At 34.6% G+C, this 23,497-nt stretch overlaps 1 protein-coding gene across 1 annotated transcript in view; it reads right to left on the bottom strand.

Annotated features, from left to right (window-relative positions):
- Positions 1-7,779: 7,779 nt before the first annotated feature.
- Positions 7,780-23,497, bottom strand: part of TMEM244 (transmembrane protein 244) — a 92,438-nt gene continuing 76,720 nt past the window's right edge. The window contains exons 2-7 of the mRNA XM_054568644.1: positions 18,978-19,037; positions 18,775-18,860; positions 16,933-17,006; positions 13,138-13,263; positions 11,621-11,665; positions 7,780-7,874 (exon numbers count right to left, since the gene is read on the bottom strand). Coding sequence (XP_054424619.1) covers positions 7,780-7,874; positions 11,621-11,665; positions 13,138-13,263; positions 16,933-17,006; positions 18,775-18,860; positions 18,978-19,037 — 486 coding nt within the window. The remainder of the gene's footprint in view (positions 7,875-11,620; positions 11,666-13,137; positions 13,264-16,932; positions 17,007-18,774; positions 18,861-18,977; positions 19,038-23,497) is intronic.

Below are 23,497 nucleotides of genomic sequence, written 5' to 3' on the forward strand. Positions count from 1 at the left end.
CTTTATAAATTAAGGTACTACATACCCACAATCGAAAATGTAGACGGTAGAAAAGCATTACATAGTCTTCTTTTCTAGCCTTTGCCATCCCTCTCTATTAATAGTTATCACGTGACCAAAAATTAGTTTGGGAACCAGTATATATACAGCCTGAAACTACAAATAGATAATAGACTTTGTACTCTGTCTTGAATATTTGTCACATAAGAATTTATCTTGAATGTCTTTCTTTCTACACACCTATACATCTCCCTCATTCTTTATAACTATGTTATGTTCTCTTGCATAAATGCTATAAGTCACATAACTGATCGCCTTTTGCAGTTTTTGTCTTTGCAATTATGTCTGTAAGAAAAAGTCCTAGAAGTAGAATTTGTGAATTAAAGTATATGTGTGTTTTTTACTCTGACATTTTTCCAAATTACCCTCCCTAGTTAGTTTACACTAATCTATTTTAGTGATATTTTGTGCATTTGGATAGGGTTCTGAAACCACGTATGTAACTAAATTGAAAGAGATTTTTTATTAAATTAACTAGGTTTGTGATTTATGTTTTAGCGAAGTCCATGACCCTTTTTGATAATTTTTGAAAATACAGACTTTCATCTTTCTGACAATGTGCAGTCAGGAAAATGCACATGTTCACATACACTTAGAGGAAACCTCTCTTCGGGAGGCTGGACAACAGTCCCCAGAGACGTCACCAGCCTCATCTTTGATTTGAAACTATGAGACTTATCTCAAACTTCTGACCTCCAAAGCAAGAAAGCAAATTTGTGTTGTTTTAAGCCACTAAGTTTATGGTAATTTGTTAGAGCAGAAGTAGGAAACTTCTATTCATGTAGCCCAAAATAGGATTCGCCTATGTACACACATGCCCTGTATTAGAATATATGAGAACATACCTTTAGAAAACACACACACAAAATTCCTTTAATACACAAAGCAGTAAAAAGTTGACCTGGCCCTCCCCTCCCCTGTCCTCGCTGTCATGGTCCCTAAGCATCTCCATGGAACTCCTAGTGTCCCAAGAGGCAGACTGAAACCTACTCCTTTAGAGAATTAAATAAGCTCTCCTTTGTGATTTGAGAATGTATTTCTAAGTCAGATAATTTTTTGAAATACGATTTTTCAATTAATAACTATTTCTTGACACCTGTTTTAAGGTAGCTACTGTGTTAGACTCCAAGACACAGCTGTAAACAAGACACTCATTCCCACCCTCAGAGGCTATAGTGTAGTAAGGAATGTAGCCAATTCCAATGTCATATGGCAAATGCTTTGATGGAAAAAGACTAGGGAGTTGTGTGGATGCACAGAAGGGGTTCTACCAGTGGTCTGATTTAAGGAAGGCATAACTGAGGTTTTCCTGAAGGAAGGGATGTGCGAGCTGAGACCAAGCAGAGTTACCCAGGCAAAAAATGAGCCTGAGTAGCTGTAGGGGAAGAGGCTGGGCAAAGGTAAGAGATTTGATGTACTGAAAATTACTCTGGTGGAAGAAACATTTCTAAGGATTGAGATGAGAGTGTACATCCTTTCTAGGATCCCCTCCTCTGCTTGATGTTCAACTGTCCTTGCTGTAAACTACAGCAAGCCTATTATGTACTGAGTACTGCCCCACAGTTCTTAGCACTTCACAGCTGTTGGGGGTAAACCTTTCATTCTCCAGATCCGGAGGCTGTCCCAAACATATCAGACCTGGGAACCCCACCATCTCCTGAGTGGGGACTGGAATTAGTCTTCCCACCTATGCTCAGTTTCCAGTGTGCCACCAGAGTGCCTTGGGTCTCTGAATGCCCACAACATTGTAGTTTTTCCTCCTAGTCACCACAAGTGCCCATTGCAACTGGGCATCTTCTCATTTATTACTGATGACCTACTATGTTCCAGGTACTGTGTGTTGAATATGATGATGGTGATGAAAGTATGCTCCAAGAGGATACAGATTTTGTCTGAGGACAGTTCACTGATATATTTCTAGCACCTAAAACAATGCCTGGCACAACCAGTCTCAATACATATTAGTTCAATGAATGACACAGACTCTGACTTTAAGTTGCTTGAATCTAGTGGACAAGACAAGTATTTATTGGGTTGGCCAAAAAGTCCATAAGGTTTTTTCCATAAAATATAAGATACATTTTTCATTTTTACCAATAACTCTATTGATTTGTATATTTTGATTATGTCAGCCCTCTCCTGCATAGTATAACATTGATTGTTCTCAATTAATGCCTCAGTTTGATTTCTATCCACTTCAGCTGGTCTATCAACTGTATAGTGTGGTCCAGTGAGAAATCTCCAGCACAAAACTTCACAAACCACTTCTGACACATTTGATCAGTCACAGCACTTTATCCATACACTGCACAAATCTTTTTTTTCTTTGCATTTCAGTTGTGTTTTTACTTTTCTTGAAATAATAAAACATACTATTGCCAAAAATATTCCTTATTTTCTTCCATCTTCAATATTAAAATGGCTACACAAAAATTCACCCATTTTAATATGTTTATTTAAATGCATGCTGATATGACAGCTGTCACAATACAATCTAACAAAATTGTTTTGAATAAAGTTAAGTGCTACTAGAGCCATCTTATGGAAAAAAAACCAAACGAACTTTTTGGCCAATTAATACATTAAAAATTCAGTGGCAATTTCAAAGGTGTCAAGTACAATGATGGGAAATCACACAAGAAGCACAGAGGGGGCCCCTTCCTCAGTTTGGGGTTCTTGGTTTATATTCTAGTTCCCAAAGAGTATTGGAGTCCAACCTGAATTTGAATCTGCCTGCCAACCTATCAGCCTTTGCCCTACCTAAAACGCTGAACAATGTCACTCTGCCTCAAACCACTGGCTGGAACCTCACTTCAATCATGGCACTGCCACTATTATGATCATGAACGGATATTGTTACTGACCGGAAGCAACTCTTACGCCTAGTCAAAGTCCTTAGAGAAATGAATGTCACTCCCAATGGTTCCTTATTAGACATTGGGTCTTGGACAGCTAGACATGTGTCCAGAGGTCGAGGCACACTGCCAAAACAGTGTCTGTAGCTCTGATCATACCCCTGCTCCCTGTGCTGGCTGCCTGAGAATGCCAGGATGACTCACAAGGTGTGCAAGCAAGTTCTCTAAGAATTAGCAATCTAGCTATTAACTCAGTCCCTTCTCTCTTCCATATTTCTATAGTACAGAAAGAAATGTCATCATAGAGCAAAGGAAGGAGAGGGATGCTGAAAAGAACATGACTTTCAGTCCCTGAGAAATTTTTGCTCCTATTGTATGACATTGGACAAGTCCCTTAAATTCTCTGATTCTCTAACTCTTCTCTCTGTTATTAATTTTTCTTTATCTTGACTGATCAGACTTAGAGAAAAGTTTTAAGAATGGTACGAACCATTCCCAGGAACCCTTCATCCAGATTCCCAAAATGTCAACAGTTTATACAGTTGTTTTACCCTTTTCTCAATCTCTGTGTGTGTGCTTGTGCATGTACACACCATATATATCAATTTTTCTCTGAACCCCTTAAGAATAAATTGCAGGTGCAATGCCCTCTTTCCCATAAATACTTCAGCAAATATTTTCTAAAAGTAAGGAATTTTTTATTAACAAACCACAGTACAGTGATCAAAATCAATAAATTAACATTGAAACAATACAATTATCTAATATCCAGTATTAATTGTCTCGATGTTTTTGTTATAACAAAAGAAAATTCCAGATCATGTCTTTTAAGTTTTCTTTAATCTGGAAAAATTTCTGAGTCTTTCTTTAAATTCTATGATATTGGCATTTTTGAAAACTATAGCTCAATTATTTTATAAAATGCCCCTAATGTTGGGCTTGTCTCATGTACCCTTAAGATTAGATTCAAATTATTCAGTTTTGGCAGCAATGCCCCAGAAGTGATTCTGGGTTCTCAATTCATATCTGTTCAAGAAGGTACATGTTGTTGATTAGCCTCATTTACTAGCAATGTTAACTTGGATCATTTGTCTACAATGGTATCTGCCAGTTTTCTCTACTGTAATAATATTTTATCTTTTGCAGTAAGAAAGATCTTTTGGTGTTGTCTATTACTCTGTAAATTAAATGAATCAATTATTATAATTGTTGCAAATTGCCTTCCTGTTTGAAGTACTGGGCCTATGGTGGAGGGTAAATATTCCTCACCAAGAAGAAAGTCAGATGGCATAATTCCCTCTGGTTTTGTTTTGTTTTTTTTAACATTTTTAAATTGTATTTTCCCACTACCATTTAACTCCCTTACACCCCCCTCGCCTTTGCAACCACCACACTGTTGTCCATGTCCCTGAGCCCTTTTTACTTTTTGCTCCATCCCTCCACTCCCTAACCTGCCCCCTGCCATAGCTGTCATTCTGCCCTCTACGGATCTGCCTCTATTTTGCTTGTTAGTTCAGTTTGTTCATTAGATTTCATATATAAGTGAAGTCATATGATACTTGTCTTTCCCTGACTGGCTTATTTCACTTAACATAATGTTCTCCAGGTCTGTCCATGACATTACAAAGTGTAAAACCCGCAGAATGGGAGAACATACTCACCAATGCATCTGATAAGGGGTTAATATCCAAAATCTATAAAGAACATAAAACTCAAGACCAAAAAAACAAACAACCCTATTAAAAAATGGCCAAAGGACCTGAATAGACACTTCTCTCTCTGTTTTTAAAAAGTGATTTGGCCTTCTCGTTACTGAACTACCAGGAACATTTAGATGGCATATGGAAAAAAGTAGAAGAAACCGCTAGTGCAAATAATGCATAACCCTTGAAAAAGTTGTAACTTTATTTTCCTATATTAAAAATGTGAAATATTTCCAAATTCTTACATCTTTTATGAGGCTTTTTTTTTTCTGTAATAGAAATATTCATTTGGAGAATTAAATCTTGGAGAATTACATTTTGATTTTGAAGAATTTCCTTTCTCCCTATGAACCATTTTGTATTTTTTCCCTTTTTTTCACATTTTTTTTAACCGCAGCCATATCTATGGATGCTTTTGTTATAGATTTACTTACCTAGCAATTCAGGTTTCTAAAGTTTATTGAACAACAAGTTTAGAAAGTGCCTATGTTTTCCCTTAGGAGGTTTGTCATAAAATTTTCTATCTCATAGTACATCTTGATATGTTGTCACTTCTATATGATAATCTCTATAGCTCTAGAGGGGTACCAAACAGCTTTTGAACTGATCAATTCAACTACAAAGGTAAATCAGTTGAACAGAACCCATAAAATTTTAGATAAGAGTCTAATATTTAGATTGCAGATATAATAGTAATCATAAATAAATAAATAAATAAATAAATAAATAAATATATATTTTGGGACCACTGTCAGCAAAAGTAAAGCTATTGTTCCTTCATTTGGAAAATAATTATTTTAAGTAATATATAAATTGATTTACAACACATAATTATGAAAAGGTTATGTATGACGTAGAAGTATTATCTTTTTTAAAAATATGAAAAATATGCATTAAAATATAAGATAGAAGCCCATCAAATTATGATTCCATGTGAGACACTAGAAAAATTAATTAAATGGGTTTGACTTTTTGAAAAGTTTATATATAGCTTTCGACGATAAAAACTAAAGTGAATATTTAGTTGATATGTCTGATACATACTATTTTAAGCTAAAATATGCAACTTAATTGTGTTTTTAATTTTTGTCAAGTGGTGTCATCAAGTAGATAATAATAATCATTTTAATGAATAAAAGAAAAAAACCACAGGTTATTCTTGTGATCAGGAGAAAAACATAAAGAGGATTAACACAATAATAATTACCTGAGCAGATGGATTCCTAATCCTAAAAATAAACATGCTAATTAAGCTGCACTACAATATGACAAGACATTAAGGTCTTCTGAGTCTAGAGAGATTGTTATTTTAATTTACTAGTGTAACTTAACTCTCATTATATTAAAAAGTATTTAATCAACCAAATCTTTTTTTAATTATCAAATTTATTTAGGCAGTTTTAGTGTTTCTGTAAATTTCTTCCATGTGTTTCTATAGGGATAGGCTTTGTCATAAATGTCTTCATGGTTTGTTCAGAATTTGCACTTTTCATACAGCAAGATTGAGTTTTGTTGTATCTCTAAAGAGACACTTTTTTCCTGAGTGTTGTCAGTGGGTTTTAATTGGGGAATGAAAGATCATAATGCCAATCCTTTCAGAGCTCCCTTATATTGCCTTCTTTAGAGATGAAAATAATCTTTGTTAGTAATTGGAATTTACAGTCCTTGGACTGATTTAGATGAATTATGTATTTTAATACATCTGTGATTGAACATTTTAGAGAAATTTAACAGGAAGAATGAGAATTATGGATGGAAGGCAGTTTGTGTGAATAAGTAAATGTGAGAAAGAAGCAAAGGAGACAGTATCATTATTTCAGATTTACATGTCCATGAGAAACTTAAATTACCTCATCAGTAACTGACCAACACAAAGTAGTTTTTTGGAAGATCACCTGAAATACATATGATTAGCATGACACATCTTAGTGGTAAAATGCATATCTTTGTGAAAGAATGAGATTTTAGGGTAAAAAGAGTCATTTAGGGAAAAAATCCTAGAGGTGGTTTTGTTTAGTTTCTAATTGTTCCCAGAATATTTGTGTGTAGGAGCGTAGGAGTGAGCGTGTGTGTGTGTGTGTGTGTGTGTGTGTGTGTGTGTGTGTGTGTGTGTGTGTGTTTTGGGGGGGGGGGAGATGTATGTTACTTATATTTTAGTTGTAACCACAGTATGCACTTCTTTTGTATCAGGAGACATTTAAACTATATTAAAAAGTGGTAAATATTTAAGACACATACAAAGTTAACTCTCCTCATTTGTAATTCAATTCAACAAGTATTTATTGAAAACAATTGATATAAAAAAACATAGGATTGGCAATATAGAGCTATACAACCTGAAAACATATATGGTCCCAAGCACTTAGACCTTGCTACTTAAAGTAACAACATGAACCAGCGACACAAGCATTTCCCAGGAATTGCTAGAAATACCGACTTTCAGTCTACACCCAGTCTTTCTAAACTAAAGTCAGCATCACAACAAGATCCTCCGGTGATTCAAATGTACATAAATTTTGAAAAGCACTACGTTAGATCCCAGTCTAAGGAAAGAAATAAATACTGTTTTTAAAAAGACAATAATTTCATAAGAAATGCTCTAACAAGGAAAAAAATACTATGGGGTGATAATGGAATTTAATTCTGGTTACAGGGATTTGTGTAGTTTGGAATCTGCCACTTTCTGTGTTATACTTTCCACATGATACATTAACATTTTCTAAAGTGTGTTCCTGGTCATGTATGTTTGAGAAACCATGCATAAGCTATACCACTGCTTTGTTTCCAAGGGTATGTTAAAGATTTTAAGAAGTCCGGAAATAAATAAACCTGTTTTACTTAAACCCAGGGTTCCACGAATATACTTAAAAATGAAACTTTTATTTTCTTTGCATGGCATTATTAATATCCTTCAGAACTATTATTCTATGTAACCCACTTTGAAGAACACTGCATTTATGGGTTTGCAACATTTTACTCATGAATTCTTTACTAGGATTCTTCTGCTCTCCATTAACTTCTCTTTTTTCTTTTCATAGTTATAAAGTATCCTGAATAAATTCAACCTTGAATATAGGTATGAACAAAAAAATACAATTTGATTCTGCCACAATGTATATAATAATATAAAAAATCTGAAGCAAATTAATTCAACTTTTCTGTTAAAAGTCATCCAGTTCCAGATAGATAAAGTTGTCTTTGAACGAACAGTATGCTAAAGTCTGGCCTCCACATATCATTGAAATTAAGCCAGATCCTGCAAGTAATGAAAGGAAATTTTTGGTTAACTACCAATAATGAATAATTCATTGGTGAGATTATGAATAAGAACAATTGTCATGACTAAGATAGGGTTCCTAAAACTGACATAGCATTTGAAATAGTATAGTTTATACGTTGAGCTAAGAGAGAGTAGGTATATATTTTGTGCTGGTAAATTGTTGAAATTTAAAACTTCCTTCAGGGAAGAATAGGTGCATGGTTCTGTCAAATTAATAGTAAGGAGGTCTTAAAACTCAGAAATTCAAAAGCAATAAAGTCAAAGAACATGCCAAGGAATTCACAATTCTCAATTCTTCTTTCAGCTCTTCAGACCTGCCTTTCAGTTGTGTTGCTGATATTTTAAAATATTTTATAAGGTATTTTCTCTCTAATTATAAAAGAAAAACATGCTATTAACTTGGAAATATTTTTAAGTATAGTTTTCAGATTTTTTGTTAAATAAATTTATTTGTTAAAATAATTTAACTCTGAATGCAACTGCTGAATTTGCATTAAGTTATAACTACAATTCATGTTTTCATTGAAATGTCAAGGTTTAACAACTGACATTGTTACAAAATGATAAACTGTTGTTCAATTTTAAATCATCAGTTGTATTAGAGCTCAACAATTAACTGTGAACTACATTTATCTCTGGAAAACCTTAAATCAATAATGGTAAGTCTGTTTCCAAAGCCCATGGTAGTCATTCCTGAAACACTGATCAACTTTTAATAGATGAACAAGGACATGTTAATTAAAAAAAGAAAGACCCCCATAGTCTTTAATATTTGATTGGCTAAGGAGACAAAGTTTACCTAGGGCTAACACAAGACTACTGAGAACAAAAAACAAAACAAGCAAACAAAAAACCATCAGCAACAAACAAAATATAAGCACTTCCGTATTCACACATAAACAGACAACATTCCCACCAAGACAACCCTTGAAAAGGAATAGCAGACATCCTTAGGCAACATTTTTTATGTAGAAAAGAAAGCATCAGCAGTAGTTTCACCATAGAAAAGTAATGGCAACTATAGTGGTTAGAGTCAAGTTCAGTCCTAATTCTACAGACCAAAGGAGTAAATCATCAAAGCACCTTTCATTAGTTTAAGAAAGATCTTATGTAATACTTTTGATCAGATGCTGGCTTGTTTTATGTAAGTTGAACAAAGTGAAAAGCATCAGTTACCATTGCTATCACAGCTTAAAAAAAAACAAAAGGAGTTACAACATAAAAGAAATAAAAACTTTAACAGAAGCCGCCTTTGTATAAAAGTAAAACAAGACAAAACAAAAACAACTTATCATAATAGCTAAAAAAAAAAAAAGTGGGTCTTTGAATCAAACCATAATATTTTTAAGGCACGTCCTTATCTAGTTGCTAGTCTGATCAGGGCATAGAATAAATAGCAACACAAGGTCACCAGCTTTTCTCTGTAACCACTATTATTTCATGTGCCAACAAACTCAATCTTTTTTTCTTAAGCCTTTTATTAACATCTCAACAAACACATTCATTCTAGCTGAGTTATATTAATACCAGATAAAATATCAAAGGTAAGAGCACATGACGGTTTCCCGTTTCTGGCTATTTTTGATGCTTTGTCACTAAATATGTAGGAAACTCTCATATTTGTGATCAAGCAGTCAACTCAGTTATTATTAACATCTTCACAAAAGCCCACCTTATTGTCTGATACAAACACTTCTAACTAAAATCCCATTTTTAGATAATCTTTTCCACCTTACTGCCATACCTTTCATATTATTGAACTTATTTTTCTTGTCTGCATAGCAACCCATTATGTAAAACTGTGGAATTTTTATAGATGTTTCTAATATGAAATCTTAGTTGCCATAAATTGCTATTAAATATGGAATTCTAAAAAACAGAATCATTCTGAGAAGTTAGAGGCTTCAAAACTCAACCAACTCACTAAGAAATATTTCTGTTTCAGTAGATATTCTTGAACCTTTGATTTCTCTGCATGTTGAATCAAATCAACTTTTACACAGTGAAATTTGTTTCAATAAAGTTGGTTAGAAATTTTTTTCCTATAAACAAGGTGCTTCATAACTGGGGTTTATTTTTTAAAAATCTATACTGAAGAATGCAGCTATTCATAATTCAAAGACTTTTGACAACTATGGTCTGGTTTTACCCACTTATCTATTTTCTTGTCTATGAGAAGTTACTATCTGCCTTTTTTCTATCCTTTAAGCTTAATGCCAATTTACTAAACACTTGTGGGGCTACCAATGATTTCAATGATGTATAACAAACACTTAATTTAAAAGAAAAAGATGTTTTTGATATACTATACTCTGCAGCAAGGATTCTCAGAATAGGCAATTATCTCTGACTTGTGCCAAATATTTAGGAACAATAAATACCCAGAATTCTACCTACCTGAGCTATTTAGTTATATGAAAATGCATTTAGCTCTGACTTCATTGGCCTAATAATTCTAGTTTGTTTTAAAATATTAATCCAGGCTTATAGGGCTTTCATATAGCCATTGTTCCCTGTATGGCAATAAGTGTATGCCTTTAAAAAAGGGCAAAGGTCCCTGAGGTAAGAGCCCTAAGTGAACCAGGGGCCTAACAGGCCCACACAGCTTCCTCACACATGGACACACATCCAATGTGAGACCAAGAGACAGAATTTTCAAGGGGTTTAGGCACTATTCTTGTTTATCTAAATTTTTTAACTCAAGGAAAAACAAAAAAGGTTACTTAAGACATCACTTGACAACTGTCCTCTAAGTAATCCAACCCTGGTTATTGAAACTAAAATAGTTACCACATATTTTAACAAATTCTATTGGCCATTCCATTATGCTAACATTGTGTCTCCTTGACATCAAGGTGATATTTGTTATGTGACTTAGCTCACTAGAGCTCAGTAAATTTTGTGATATTGTCAATAAAATCCAAAAAAGTTATTGTTTTTCATAGAGAAAAGATAATTTCCACTTACATTTATAGCATGTCTTTCAGTATCTTTTTTCCAATTTATTAAAAATTTACATTTTGAAAGATTTATACAAGATAAAATATTAGTACTTTCTACACATTTTCTGTATGTGCTAAACAATATTGGAGAAAAGCGTACATCTAGGCCTTATGGATATGCAAAATAAGTGGAGAACTAAACTCTGGTGAAGAGATTGGTAGGTAATATACGTATTCATAATACTGATACTACACACAGACATTCAGCTTTTGGGAAAGAATGTGGCAAAGTGCTGCATTTCCATTTTTCATCACTAAGAAGGACACTAATTAGATAAAAATATTGCAAAATTTGCTGAAAAGAGAAAACTTAAAAATATTTCGTAGTCAACACCTGGCTCCACATGAACAAAAAGCTTTAGAAAAGTCCACTTTCACTTGGTTAATGTTCTTACTAGGTATATGATTGATGAATCCAGTTGTTCACTTTGTGGGCAGAGAAAAATATGAAAGTAGTTTCTCTTCTTCTTGTACTACTAAAATGACAGTAATGTAATTCATATGGAAAGAGAACCAAAAGAATATGTCACAAAAATATATCCAGTGTTTTATTCCCTATAATTTTAGAATGATAAAGCCCATGATAAGTCTTCTGGTTCAGTTACTTGACCCACCTAGAAAAATTTATGCCCCAGTTTATATATAAGTATGTATTTATATTATACAAATATTATATATGTATATATAAAATCTATATAGGTATCATAAATATATAAATACCTAAAGCAGCCCACCAATGTGATGTCAAAGGGAATTCCAACATAACTGCAACAGAAAAAAAACAGGCGTTCATTTTCAAAACACATATTATTTTGTTACTCATAAAGAAATACTTCTGTTTGGGCAAATCATATACACATAAAACAGAGAAATTTTATTTCCATTCATGAAATCAGACACCCCCAAATTTGCACTTAAGTCATAGTCTAAAAAGGTCATTTGTCAAGTCAGATATTTGAAACTTCTCTCCTAGAAATGATGTTATAAATTATGGAGTCTCAGGTCGGCTCACAAAGTTGTTTTGAAGATATACATCAAAGATGGTCCAAAGACCACCCCTGTCCTCAATGCCTGCCTCTCTCTAAAGTTCTGAGTCACTTCACTACGAACTCCATTCTGTGGAGAGATATTTGTGAAGCATTTCCTATGTTCCATGTGTTAGGCAATTAACTTGTAACTTTTCTGACTCCAAAGCCAACTGCTTATCTCAACCTTGAAGACTGAACCACCCAAGCCTTTTTGTGAATGTCCTGTGGCTAGCTTCCAGGAAATATTAAGCCCAAAGTAAATTAGAGATCTAAGATGGTGGGAGTTCAGTGGTCCTCCAAATTACTGTAAGGTTTTATGTCTCAGGAAATTGATGCTAAGGTACTGAGATTCTGATATTTTCCAATAGCAGTGATGCTGAAATGTAGCAATTCATTTGGATATTGTGTGTTCTTAAGTTGAAGACTGACTAAACCTTGAGTAGACCAGGCCACTGAAAATATGAGTGATTTAAGTTGTTAATAATAACTTTGAATTACAACTTGTGGTTGATTATCACCCATACTTACACTAGCATGCTTTAAAAAAAATGGTTAGGCAAGGGAGAAAAAGTTATAATGAAAGTGAAAATTTTGAAGAAATGGATAAAACTATTATTTATTCAGAAGTTATTATGTGCTAGACACTGTGTCAGACAATTTATCATTCTCGCTGAAACTTCACTATCATCCCCCATTTAGTAGAGGAGGCAACCAATAATGTTAGCAATACTGTAATTTGCCTAAGACTAAGCACCTAGTAAAAAGGTAGGACTAGAATTTGAATCCATTTTCTTCTGACTCCAAAGATCACAGGCAGAGATAGAAACCCTTTAGTCTAAGAACCCAGTAATTTTTCTAACATAACTAAATGGTGTTGAGAAGTTTGCAAGCCTTCGAGCATAGGTCTCTTGGGTTCCAGTCTTTGGCCAATTTCTGCCTTAAAGAAGGATTTTGTAGGAGAGTATTCTTAACAGAGGCAAACTTTCTACAAGCTCATAAGTTGAATGTGGAAATAGACTAGAAAGCACCTACATGTCAGTACAGTTTTGAATTGGAAAATGTAACTAAGCAAGTGGTAGAAGACCTTGGTGGGGAGAATGAATAAGGGAAGGGGTGGTGAAGATCTTTTACCATCAGTTTTTGTTATTTAGCATCAGAGTACAATATGCACACAACAAAGTTGTGTTTGCTTTATTTTGTTTTGCTTACTCATTGAAGTGATGGCAACATGGAGAACAGTTACTGATATAGCATAGTCCCACACCTGTTCTTCCACCATAAGAACGAAAAGCAGTCCACAAACAAAGTAGGTGGCCTCTGTTGAGACTAAAAGAACTGAACACAAGAAGAAGAATATAATTACTTGGGATCAGAGTAACTAATAATTCTGAAATGCAATTAGTAACAGGACCATTACGAGTTGTTCAACAAAACAATTTTGGTAGGATTTTCTCAGATTTGGAAAAGAACTTTTAATACATCCCATCTTTTAATAATTATTAGACTTACAGAAAAATAACAATACATAATTTCTGTTTTGCATTCTTTATACTTAGCATTTTAGAAGGTAGAATGCTATAAAGAAAAGTTACAATGTAACCAATACATGCTGATCGGTAATTGGATTGCAAGTCTCATTTTTAAGATGTATTAAAAACTAATGAAAATTTCAATTCTGAGTTTTCAGAAATAAAAAAATATATAAAAATTATAACATGTTTTTGGTACCAATCATTACTTCACTTGGAAATATGTTCTTTTGTGTCTTTTAATAAAGCAGTACATTCAGATAGTCCCTTGGGAAGCATAGCGAATAGCCATGAATAAAAGCGAGCCTCATAAAAGACTCATGTGGATGGAGGCTCTCTTCTAAATCCACCAGTTGTCTCAGACTGGTTTCCCTGAACATGTACAAAGAGCCAGGACCACATATAGGTAAGGATCACAAATCTCTAAGAGCTTTCAACATGTGAAGAGTTTTGCCTTTGTTTTTGATATGGAACTTTCAGATTATAGTGGTTTCAAAGAAAGGATCCATCAAACTTTAAAGTGACAAATAGATGTGGTATATGCCCAAGGTCCCTTTGTAATAGTATCATGTTCCATAAATATTATCTCTATTTTCTCTTAAAACACAGCAAATGTTTGGTAAGTTCATATAGTTCAGGAATTGATAAATCTAGGCAGGAATACTCCATATTTTTTAAAAGCAAAAAAAAAAAAAAATAACCATATCATGTTCTATTATTCAGAAGTAATTTATTAACTGGCAAGCCAGCAATTGCCTATTGAATGAGCAAGACACCAAATAAACAAGTCCCAGGTGCCATTGTTTATAAAGGCCTCATACTCCTCTTCAGTTCTATTTAATTTAACTGAACAAGCTTCAAAAGTTGAATGGACAATTCATACTAGCTTCTTTTCTGTCGTATGGGAATACAGTTCATTTCAGCATGCCCTGCCTCCTAAAGTCAAGCCTGTGGAAGCAAGTGTACTCACTGACACCATATCTTCCCACTACATTTCCACTCCTACCTCCACCAGTGTCTCATAGAGCTTCCACATAATTATAAGGAAACAGAGATGGCTTTTTAGCAGCATTACAGATTTCATGAGTTAACCTGCAACTGCTCAGAGATAGTGCTTTTAGTCTTGAAGAAGCAGTATTTGCATATGCTGATAGAGAAGTCAGATGCTTTGTTTATGATATGAGAAAAAGTGTGATTTAAAGACAGGAGTACAGATTTCGTAGTCAAGATACCGGTGTTCTAGTCTCGCCTTATAGCTTAAGAGTTATAAGACCTTGAGCAAGGTTTTAACCTCTAGGTCAGTCTGTTTCCCTTTTTATAAATTGGGACACGAAGTACTATTTTATCTGCCTCAAAAAATTGCTAGGAAGATTTTAGTTTAAAATGAAAGTAATTTGCAATCTATTCTCTGCAATACAGAGGTAGACTCAGACTTTTCATGTCCTTCATAAACATGATCTCCTGGGTGACAAAATTACTTAGATAGGAAACCTGACCCCAAATACATTCTCAAGGCTCTGAGATTACTGTTCCAAAATTAAGTAAGTCTAGAGTCTCAAAGTAACAACTTTGAAGACTTGTGGGATTTATTTCCCCAAGATCAAAATTAAAGATCTAATAGGCTGAGGGCTTATTGATATCTTTGTACAAATGCTAGTGTTTGTGAGAGGTAAGGACTATAAATTGTGCCAGGCATCTGGGGGATCCTCACTAATCTCTGCTATGTAAAAACACAGCCTTGTTCAATAAGCCTGTGTCGTTGTCCTACAATTTACTGACTGACCTGAAAACAATCTCTCCCCTTACCCAAAACACATGCACAACCCAAAATTATATAGGTTTCAAGTGTCCCTTTCTATGATAAATAATCTGTATATTGCATTGTGCACCCACCACCCAAAGTTGTATGTTTTTTATAAGCTTTAATTAATTTACATTAATTAATATTTTCTAATTGTTCATACTTAAATCTTCACTGTGACTAGTTCCTTATTATTTGTGGGTAGTCTTGGTAGAAAATAAGGTAATTTGATCTTTAATAGGGAAATGCACGAAGACAAAATTAAGATAGAGTGTTATACCTCTTGTATCTCATTAGGATGAAAGACTCTTGTTCTAACATACCTTGTCTATCCAAAATTGAATCCATAATGGAACAAAAAGAGGTTACCCATTTGAGGGTGTTTTTTTTTTTTAATTTAGTAGTTCCGGCAAACCAAGTTTCCTATACAAGACACATTTGAAATCTGATTTCTTTGATTTCAGGCCATGTTTATATTTTTGCATATATGTTCCAAAAACAGATGTCCAGTGGTTTTCTTTTAAAAAATGTACTGTTTAAAGAATCCACAATTTATTGTTTAAAAGTAGGAAGAAATTTAACAGAACGTTAAGAGAAACGACATTTAGAAAGTAAGTTTGGAATTCATTTTCTTCTTTTTCTCCTTTCTAATTGTATATACTTTATTTATTTATTTGCTTTAAATATTTATTTTTTACAATAATACAGAATATATTTATTTCTCATTATTATTTTCACAGTAATTTTTGCCTTTATGTGTGTGTTTTAATTAAATTTATTGGGATGACATTGGCTAATCAGATTATATAGGTGTCAAGTGTACATTTCTAGATAAATGACCTGTATATTGCATTGTGCACCCCAAATTGTGTGCTTTTTATAAGCTTTAATTAATTTACATTCATTATTTTATAATGGAAAATAACATTAAAATCTAATTTTTCTCAAGATGGAGCAAACTCACCATGAATGCCCCCAAGACAAGTAAATGTGACATATATTCAATACACATAAGTGTTATTATTAACTTACATAAGGTTTATGAACATCGTAGTTATTAATAAGTATTTCTTCAAAAAATAATAAACTTAAAAAAGAATTTTTGTTCCTTAGTATATTTTTTCTTATCATTTTTCCTTTGCAACAAGTTTTATACTATTTGGGGGAGAAAAATCAAACTAAGCAGAAATGTGTGAAGCAGAAAATGAAAGACCTCTGTCATCCCAGCTAGAAAATAACAGTTTTTTGCACAATTTCTTAGTAGTGACACCATGTATTTTATTCTAGTCTACAAAAATGAATAACTAGACTACACAAACTCTTTCGTAATCTTTATTTTCCATTTCATACCTCATGATCATTTTCCTATATCAGCACATCAAACCGTTTTTTTGGAAAAATACTTAATGCACAACATTTTACCCATAATACCACCGAATAAAAATTCAGATAATAATACTACCCACTTATTCCATCCCATTCTATCTTTTAGGAATAACCATTTTTAAATTTTTATAGCACCTTCCACGTTAATTTTTGAAATCCAGCATAAGATACACATGGCCGATGGAAAGGCCCGATATTTAAAAACATTTTATAAAATAAAAAACTATGTTGATTTTTGGAGGCATTTAGTTCACAAATTGATAAAGATTGAAAATTAAAACAGATTACCTTTATAATTTGTGTTGAGCCATGAGGGATTTGTTTTGAAGTCAAATGGTGCCAGGACGTCGAATTCATACGCCCTGAAGACGTTACAAATGAAAATAGTTTACTATGGAGGAAGCAGTTCGTAACTTTGCACGTCAAGGTTTTGCACATTGCTCTTCACATACGGCAATGTCTTTAGCTTTACCCTCTTTGTGGCACATTTAAAAATTGGCCAACTTGGATGGCAGACAAATAACCTTTTTATCTACATTGCTTTCTTTGTCCAATTAAGTCCACATTGTCCACCAAGTGTATTTCATTGTATCTGAGGTCTCAGCTGCAACCTTGGAAGTCCCTTCCATCAAGTGTGGGATGAGAACCCAATACTGTGGCAAGTGCATATGGCTTAGAAACAAGAACCATGCTCTAATCTTGATAGAGTTGTGAACTGCGAGCTTGGGCAAGTGACTGAACCCTGCGGACTTAGATTTCTTTTTTTAGATTTCACTTATTTATTTTTAGAGAGGGGGAAAGGAGGAAGAAAGAGAGGGAGAGAAACATCAATCAGTTGTCCCTCTTACAACTGGGGACCTGGCCTGCAACCTAGGCATGTGCCCCAACCAGGAATTGAACTGGCAACCTTTCAAACCACAGGCCAGCACTCAATCCACTGAGCCACACCAGCCAGAGCCCTCTGGGCTTAGTTTCTTATTTGTAATGTGAAATGATTAATCTCTGAGATCCTTTCCTGTTCTAAAATCTGAGTCTATTAAGTATACGCTTTCTGCTGTATGTAAGTTTGTAGTTGTGTGCAGCTGACCAATCAGTTAGCTGCCTTTTGGAATTTTTACTTCAAATCCCTGGCTTCTGACTCACATTAACTACAAACCCTGGAAACCCCATGCTCAGAGAGTCCTGAAGATTCTCCTCCCTTCCCTGCTCCAGGCGCAGCCTCACCATCTCCAGTCCCAGGCGACAGCTAAGGCTGCTGTGTCAGCTCCAGAAGCTTCCTCAGTGGGTTTGCCTGCAAGCATGCTTCATAACATTCTTCCCATTGCAAAAGTTGGTATAATTATTTTTGGCACTAATTTGTATATTGAAATTGTAAAGCCTAACTCCTTGCTTACACAATAACATTAAATTGTATAAACAATCAATTCCTAGGGAATTATTTGTAAATATGCATAATGTATTTCAAGAAAATCAATGTCTGGGCAACTTAAATTTGTAAAGACAAAATTCAATCATAGCAAGACAAAGAAATTTCCTGAGGGAAAAAAATGGCACACATTTAAATAAAAATGTTATTAAAATTACGTGTATTACTTGGTTTGCATGATAACCTCCTTTTGGATTATGCCCTTCATTAGACAAGTGAAGACAATTAAAGTAAAAGAAGCTCTCTGGCTTGGTCAAGATGATCCAGGAAGATCTGAAGAACCTGGGCCAGAATACAGATCTCCTGACTCACAGTCCAGCGCTATTTTCAGTATATTTGAGAAAATATTTAATTTGGAGGTATATTATCTCTAAATTCTTTTTGAGTTCAAATGTCTTCTGGTTCAACACAAGCTGGGGGAGGGACAGCTTCACTCTTTCCTGTGATGATTCTCCAGAGGTAAAAAGATGAGTCCTGCCTGGTTCTCTCCACTTCATTTCATGATTGCTACTTTTATCATTTTCCAATATGGTATATTTGCTCGTTTTTACTTTCAAAAAAGTAAGAAAATATATATATATATTTATATATATTTTAAAGTTGGCATCCTCTATTTCATAAAGACATGTCTAGTGTTAAATATAAACTCATCTCATAGCTGATCTTAGCTTTTTAATTCTGTTTGAAGGCAATGTGCTACTTACGCAAGCAACAAGCAGCCCATGCTCACAACCACATAGTACACAGTGTAGAAGAGAATGACACACATAAGAAGGTTCTGCAAAGCAACCTGCAGAGAGGACAGGCATGAGATCCAAGAGGCTGAGCTGCTTCCCACATTTGTTGGTAACAAATCTGACAAACCAGAGATGATGAATGACTACTCAATGGTACTGGCTAGCCTTGCTTTGCTTGGAGACCCACGGGGTTGGATGGACGCCAGCAAAAGTGCCGCTGACCGGAGAGGCTGGCATATTACATGTTTGCACCAAGGACTAATGCCGTTTATAACTCCATACCACCTACCCCCACCCTGTCTGCCACAACAAATTTCCCAAATGCCAATATTTATATTTTAACTTGATAAAAATGACTCTAAATCTCAGCTGTCAAAATAGTAAAAATATGATGATGGCTAAGAAATTTTTAAATGTATGAACCAAAAAATACATAATAACACAATAATTAAACCTGTGTGTAGGAATTCACAGAACAATTGGCTGAAACACAATAGATGATTCTCAAATGGACCCTACCACTTATGAGGCTTAAGAAAAAAGCACTGCAGATAAAAGGGAACAGGTGAGTTATTCAACAAATGACATGGTGAAAATTGCTTACCTTCTAGATAGAAATATCGCTTTAGATTCTAGCCTTGTACCAAACACCAACAAAAACCTCAAATGCATTAAAGGATTACATGCCAAGAAATAGAATGGGAGAAAATGTTTGTAATATGTATGACGGGCAAAGGATTGATATTTATAATAAAGAAAGTCAAACCAATAGAAACATGGGCAAAGTATATAAATAGGCAGTTTACCTGTCTAAACATTTAAAAAGCTAATCAACAATTGAAAATGTGCTGAACTTTACTATTAATCTTTTAAAATATATTCTTATGAATATAATAAAAATGTCAGCACATCACATGGGAACTTTTCCCTTTTGAATCTTTAAAAAAGTCATTTTGTTTAGTCAACACTAACACTTCATGATTATTGTTTTTCTCTGAATGACCAAGTCACCAAATTTACCAAGTCTTTTACTTGGCCTGGGTACAGAAGGAGCCCTCCACTAGGGGCTGGAAGACAAAACAGGTGGTACAGAGCACACAACAACTAATTGGCTAAAGGTACCGAATGTACAGGTTTACCAAGAACTTGCTTATTTCAACTGTCTAAAAATGGGCAAACTCTTGGACCTAAGAGGACCATAGGAAACCAAGACTACAGGGTTCTTAGACCTTCAGAATCCCATATCCTCCTGTCCCTTGTCCCCACCACATCCTTAGCCCCTCCTACTCTTTGCCTGTAGACTGAGCTTTGCTCACCAAGTCTCTTCTCTTTTTGCCCATCATTCTCATCCCTACTTTGTCCCTCAGTATCTTTCATTCCTTGTCCCATAATCTCTTCTCCCACATGAGCTTTAATCTCCTCCTTTCTTCATTCTTCCCTTTTAAGTTTATTTTATTATTTTTATTGACATATATTTGATATATAACATTGTGTAAGTTTAAGATATACGTTCTGGTTTAATACATTTAATATACTGTAATATGATTGCCATGGTAGTGATACTAGCACCTTTATCACATCACATAATTATCTCTTTTTTTCCTGTGGTTAGAATAATTTAAGATCTAGTCTCTTAGCAAATTTGATTATTATAATTCAATGTTGTTGCCTATGTTCACTATACTGTACACTAGAGCTCTAGAACTTATTATTAGTTGAAGTTTGTATGAGATAAATAATATATAATTTCTATACTAATATATGTCAGAAAAAAATGAAATTATTATTTTTGTTGAAATTTAAGTAACATTTTTATTCTTACGCTCACTTGCTATAAAATTATGCTTTCATAATATGAACAGAGGATCGTACTATGTAAGTAGAAAACTCATGGTGGTGGTCATATCGCAACATATATCAAATCAATATGTTATATACCTTAAACTTACTCAATGTTCTATGTGAACTATATCTCAGTAAAAATGCAAAAAATAAAGTAAATGGGTTTGTAATACTCTAGGTCAGTAGGAGAGATAAAGAAGAGAACAGATGTGTGAGCTACTAAGGAAATAGAATCAACAAGTTGTGGGGATTAGAGAGGGGCAGTTGATTATCTCTCCCAATTTGACTAGATTGACAATAGGAGGAGGAGCAAGATCAAGTATTAGTGATTGAAATGACAACTGATGAGCCAGCCTGGTGCTACCCAATAGAAATGTAATGCAGGCCACTTAAATAATTTCAAATTTTTAATAGCCACATTCATAAAAGTAAAAAAAAAAGGGTGAAAGTAGTTTTAACATAATTTTAACACAATATATCCAACATATTATATGAACATGTACTAAATATTAAAAATTAATGATGAGATACTATATGTTGTTTGTTCATACTACATCTTAGAAAGCTAGCGTGTATTTTACAACATATCTTAATTCAGACCAGGCACATTTCAAGTGCTCAATAACCATGTGTGGTTAGTGGCTACTTTATTAGATAGCACAGCTCTATCCACTGCCTTTCTTTCCAGCCTCATTTCCTCAACCTTGCCTGATATAGATGATATCCTAACTACATTTACTATTTATTGAGGAATTACTGTACCAAACAGTGAACCCACATTTTCTCATTTTACCCACTCTTCCCCACACCCCACCACTACATGTACATATGGAAAATTCTCTGGATTTGGGTAACTATCATCTGCATTTTACGGATTTGGGAACTGAGACAAAAAGAAGCTAAACTCTCAGCTCATGTGATCTGTGTACAGTAGGGCTTCAGTCCATATCTGCTAGAGGTGTTCACCGTGTGCTCTCCTGCCGCCTACCTGGTAGGCTTTTGATAAACAAATGTTGACTAATCAATTCCAGTACAACACTTTCAACAAGTTGAATTTAAAAATAATTGTACTGAATTGCTAAAAGAAAAATATTTAAAATGCCACCCAAATGACTGAATACATAACTTCAGTATGCAACAATTATTATTGTACTTTAAGAAAATCCAGAATTTAAGAATCGGAATTTGTAATAGTCTAGATTTAGTTATTATGAAATTTTTTATTGTTCTCTATAAAATGTATTTGGGACTTCTGGCAAAGATGAAGGTGTAGGAGGATATACTTTGTGCCTCACACAACCAAAAGGAGAGCGACAAATTTAAAAACAAAAAATAGCCAGAACTGCCCCAAAATTGAACTATATGGAAGTCTGACAACCAAGGAGTTAAAGAAGAAACATCCATCCAGACCAGTAGGAGGGGCGGAGATGGACAGCTGGGGTGGAGAGGATGCGCAGCAAGGCAGTAGGACCGAGCAGTCCCATATTTGTGTGCAGATAAACTGGGAGTAACAACTGGGGAGTGAGACAGCCTGGGCAATACAGGGTTCCAATGTGGAGAAAAGAAAGCTTCAAAACCTCTTGTGTAAAACCTGTGGGGATTATGGCAGCAGGAGAAACTCCCAGGTTGACAGGAGAGTTCATTGGAGAAGCCCACAAAGTCCTAGAATGTACACAAACCCACTCAGCTGAGAATCAGCACCAGAGGGGTCTGATTTGCTTCTGGGTAGCGAGGGATGTGACGGAAAGCCAGTGGTGAGCCAAGCAAGCTGCATTGTTCCCTCTTGGACCCTTCCCTCACATACAGCATCACATTGTAGTGACCTCAGTTGCCCCGCCCTGCCCCAAGAATACCCAAGGCTCCGCCCCTTCCCACATAACAGGTGTGCTGAGACAAAGAAATATGGCCCAAATGAAAGAACTGATCAAAGCTCCAAAAATAGAACTAAGTGATGAAAAGATAGCCAACCTGTCAGATGCACAGTTCAAAACACTGGTAGTCTGGATGCTCACAGAAATGGTTGAGTATGGTAGCAAAAAGGAGGAAAAAATGGAAGGCTATGCAAAGTTAAATAAAGAAAAATACACAGGGAACCAACAATAGAGGGAAGGGAAGGAGGACTCAAATCAACGATTTGGAGCAGAAGGAAGAGATAAACTTTCAGCCAGAACAGAATGAAGAAACCAAGATTTCAAAAAAATGAGGGAAGCTTAGGAACCTCTGGGACAACTTTAAACATTCCAACATAAGAATTATAGGGGTGCCAGAAGGAGAAAAGGAAGAGCAAGAAATTGTAAACTTCTTTGAAAAAATAATGAAGGAGAAATTCCCCTATCTAGTGAAGGAAATAGACTTCCAGGAGATCCAGGAAGCTCAGAGAGTCCCAAAGAAGTTGGACCCAAGGAAACACACACCAAGGCACATCATAATTACATTACCCAAGATTAAAGATAAGGAGAGAATCTTAAAAGCAGCAAGAGAAAAGGAGACAGTTACCTACAAAGGAGTTCCCATAAGACTATCAGCTGATTTCTCAGTAGAAATCTTGCAGGCAAGAAGGGACTGGAAAGAAGTATTCAAAGTCATGAAAGGCAAGGACCTACATCCAAGATTATTCTATCCAGCAAAGCTATCATTCAGAATGAAAGGACAGATAAACAGCTTCCCAGATAAGGTAAAGTTAAAGGAGTTCATCATCACTAAGCCCTTATTATATGAAATGTTAAAGGGACTTATCTAAGAAAAAGAAGAAGATAAAAAACTATGAACAGTAAAATGACAACAAACTCACAACTATCAACAACTGAACCTAAACAAAAACAAAAATAAACTAAGCAAACAACTAGAA

The sequence above is a fragment of the Pteronotus mesoamericanus genome, unplaced genomic scaffold (assembly GCF_021234165.1).
Source record: "Pteronotus mesoamericanus isolate MK-2021 breed Mesoamerican mustached bat unplaced genomic scaffold, CSHL_Meso_final contig_20, whole genome shotgun sequence".
NCBI lineage: Eukaryota > Metazoa > Chordata > Mammalia > Chiroptera > Mormoopidae > Pteronotus > Pteronotus mesoamericanus.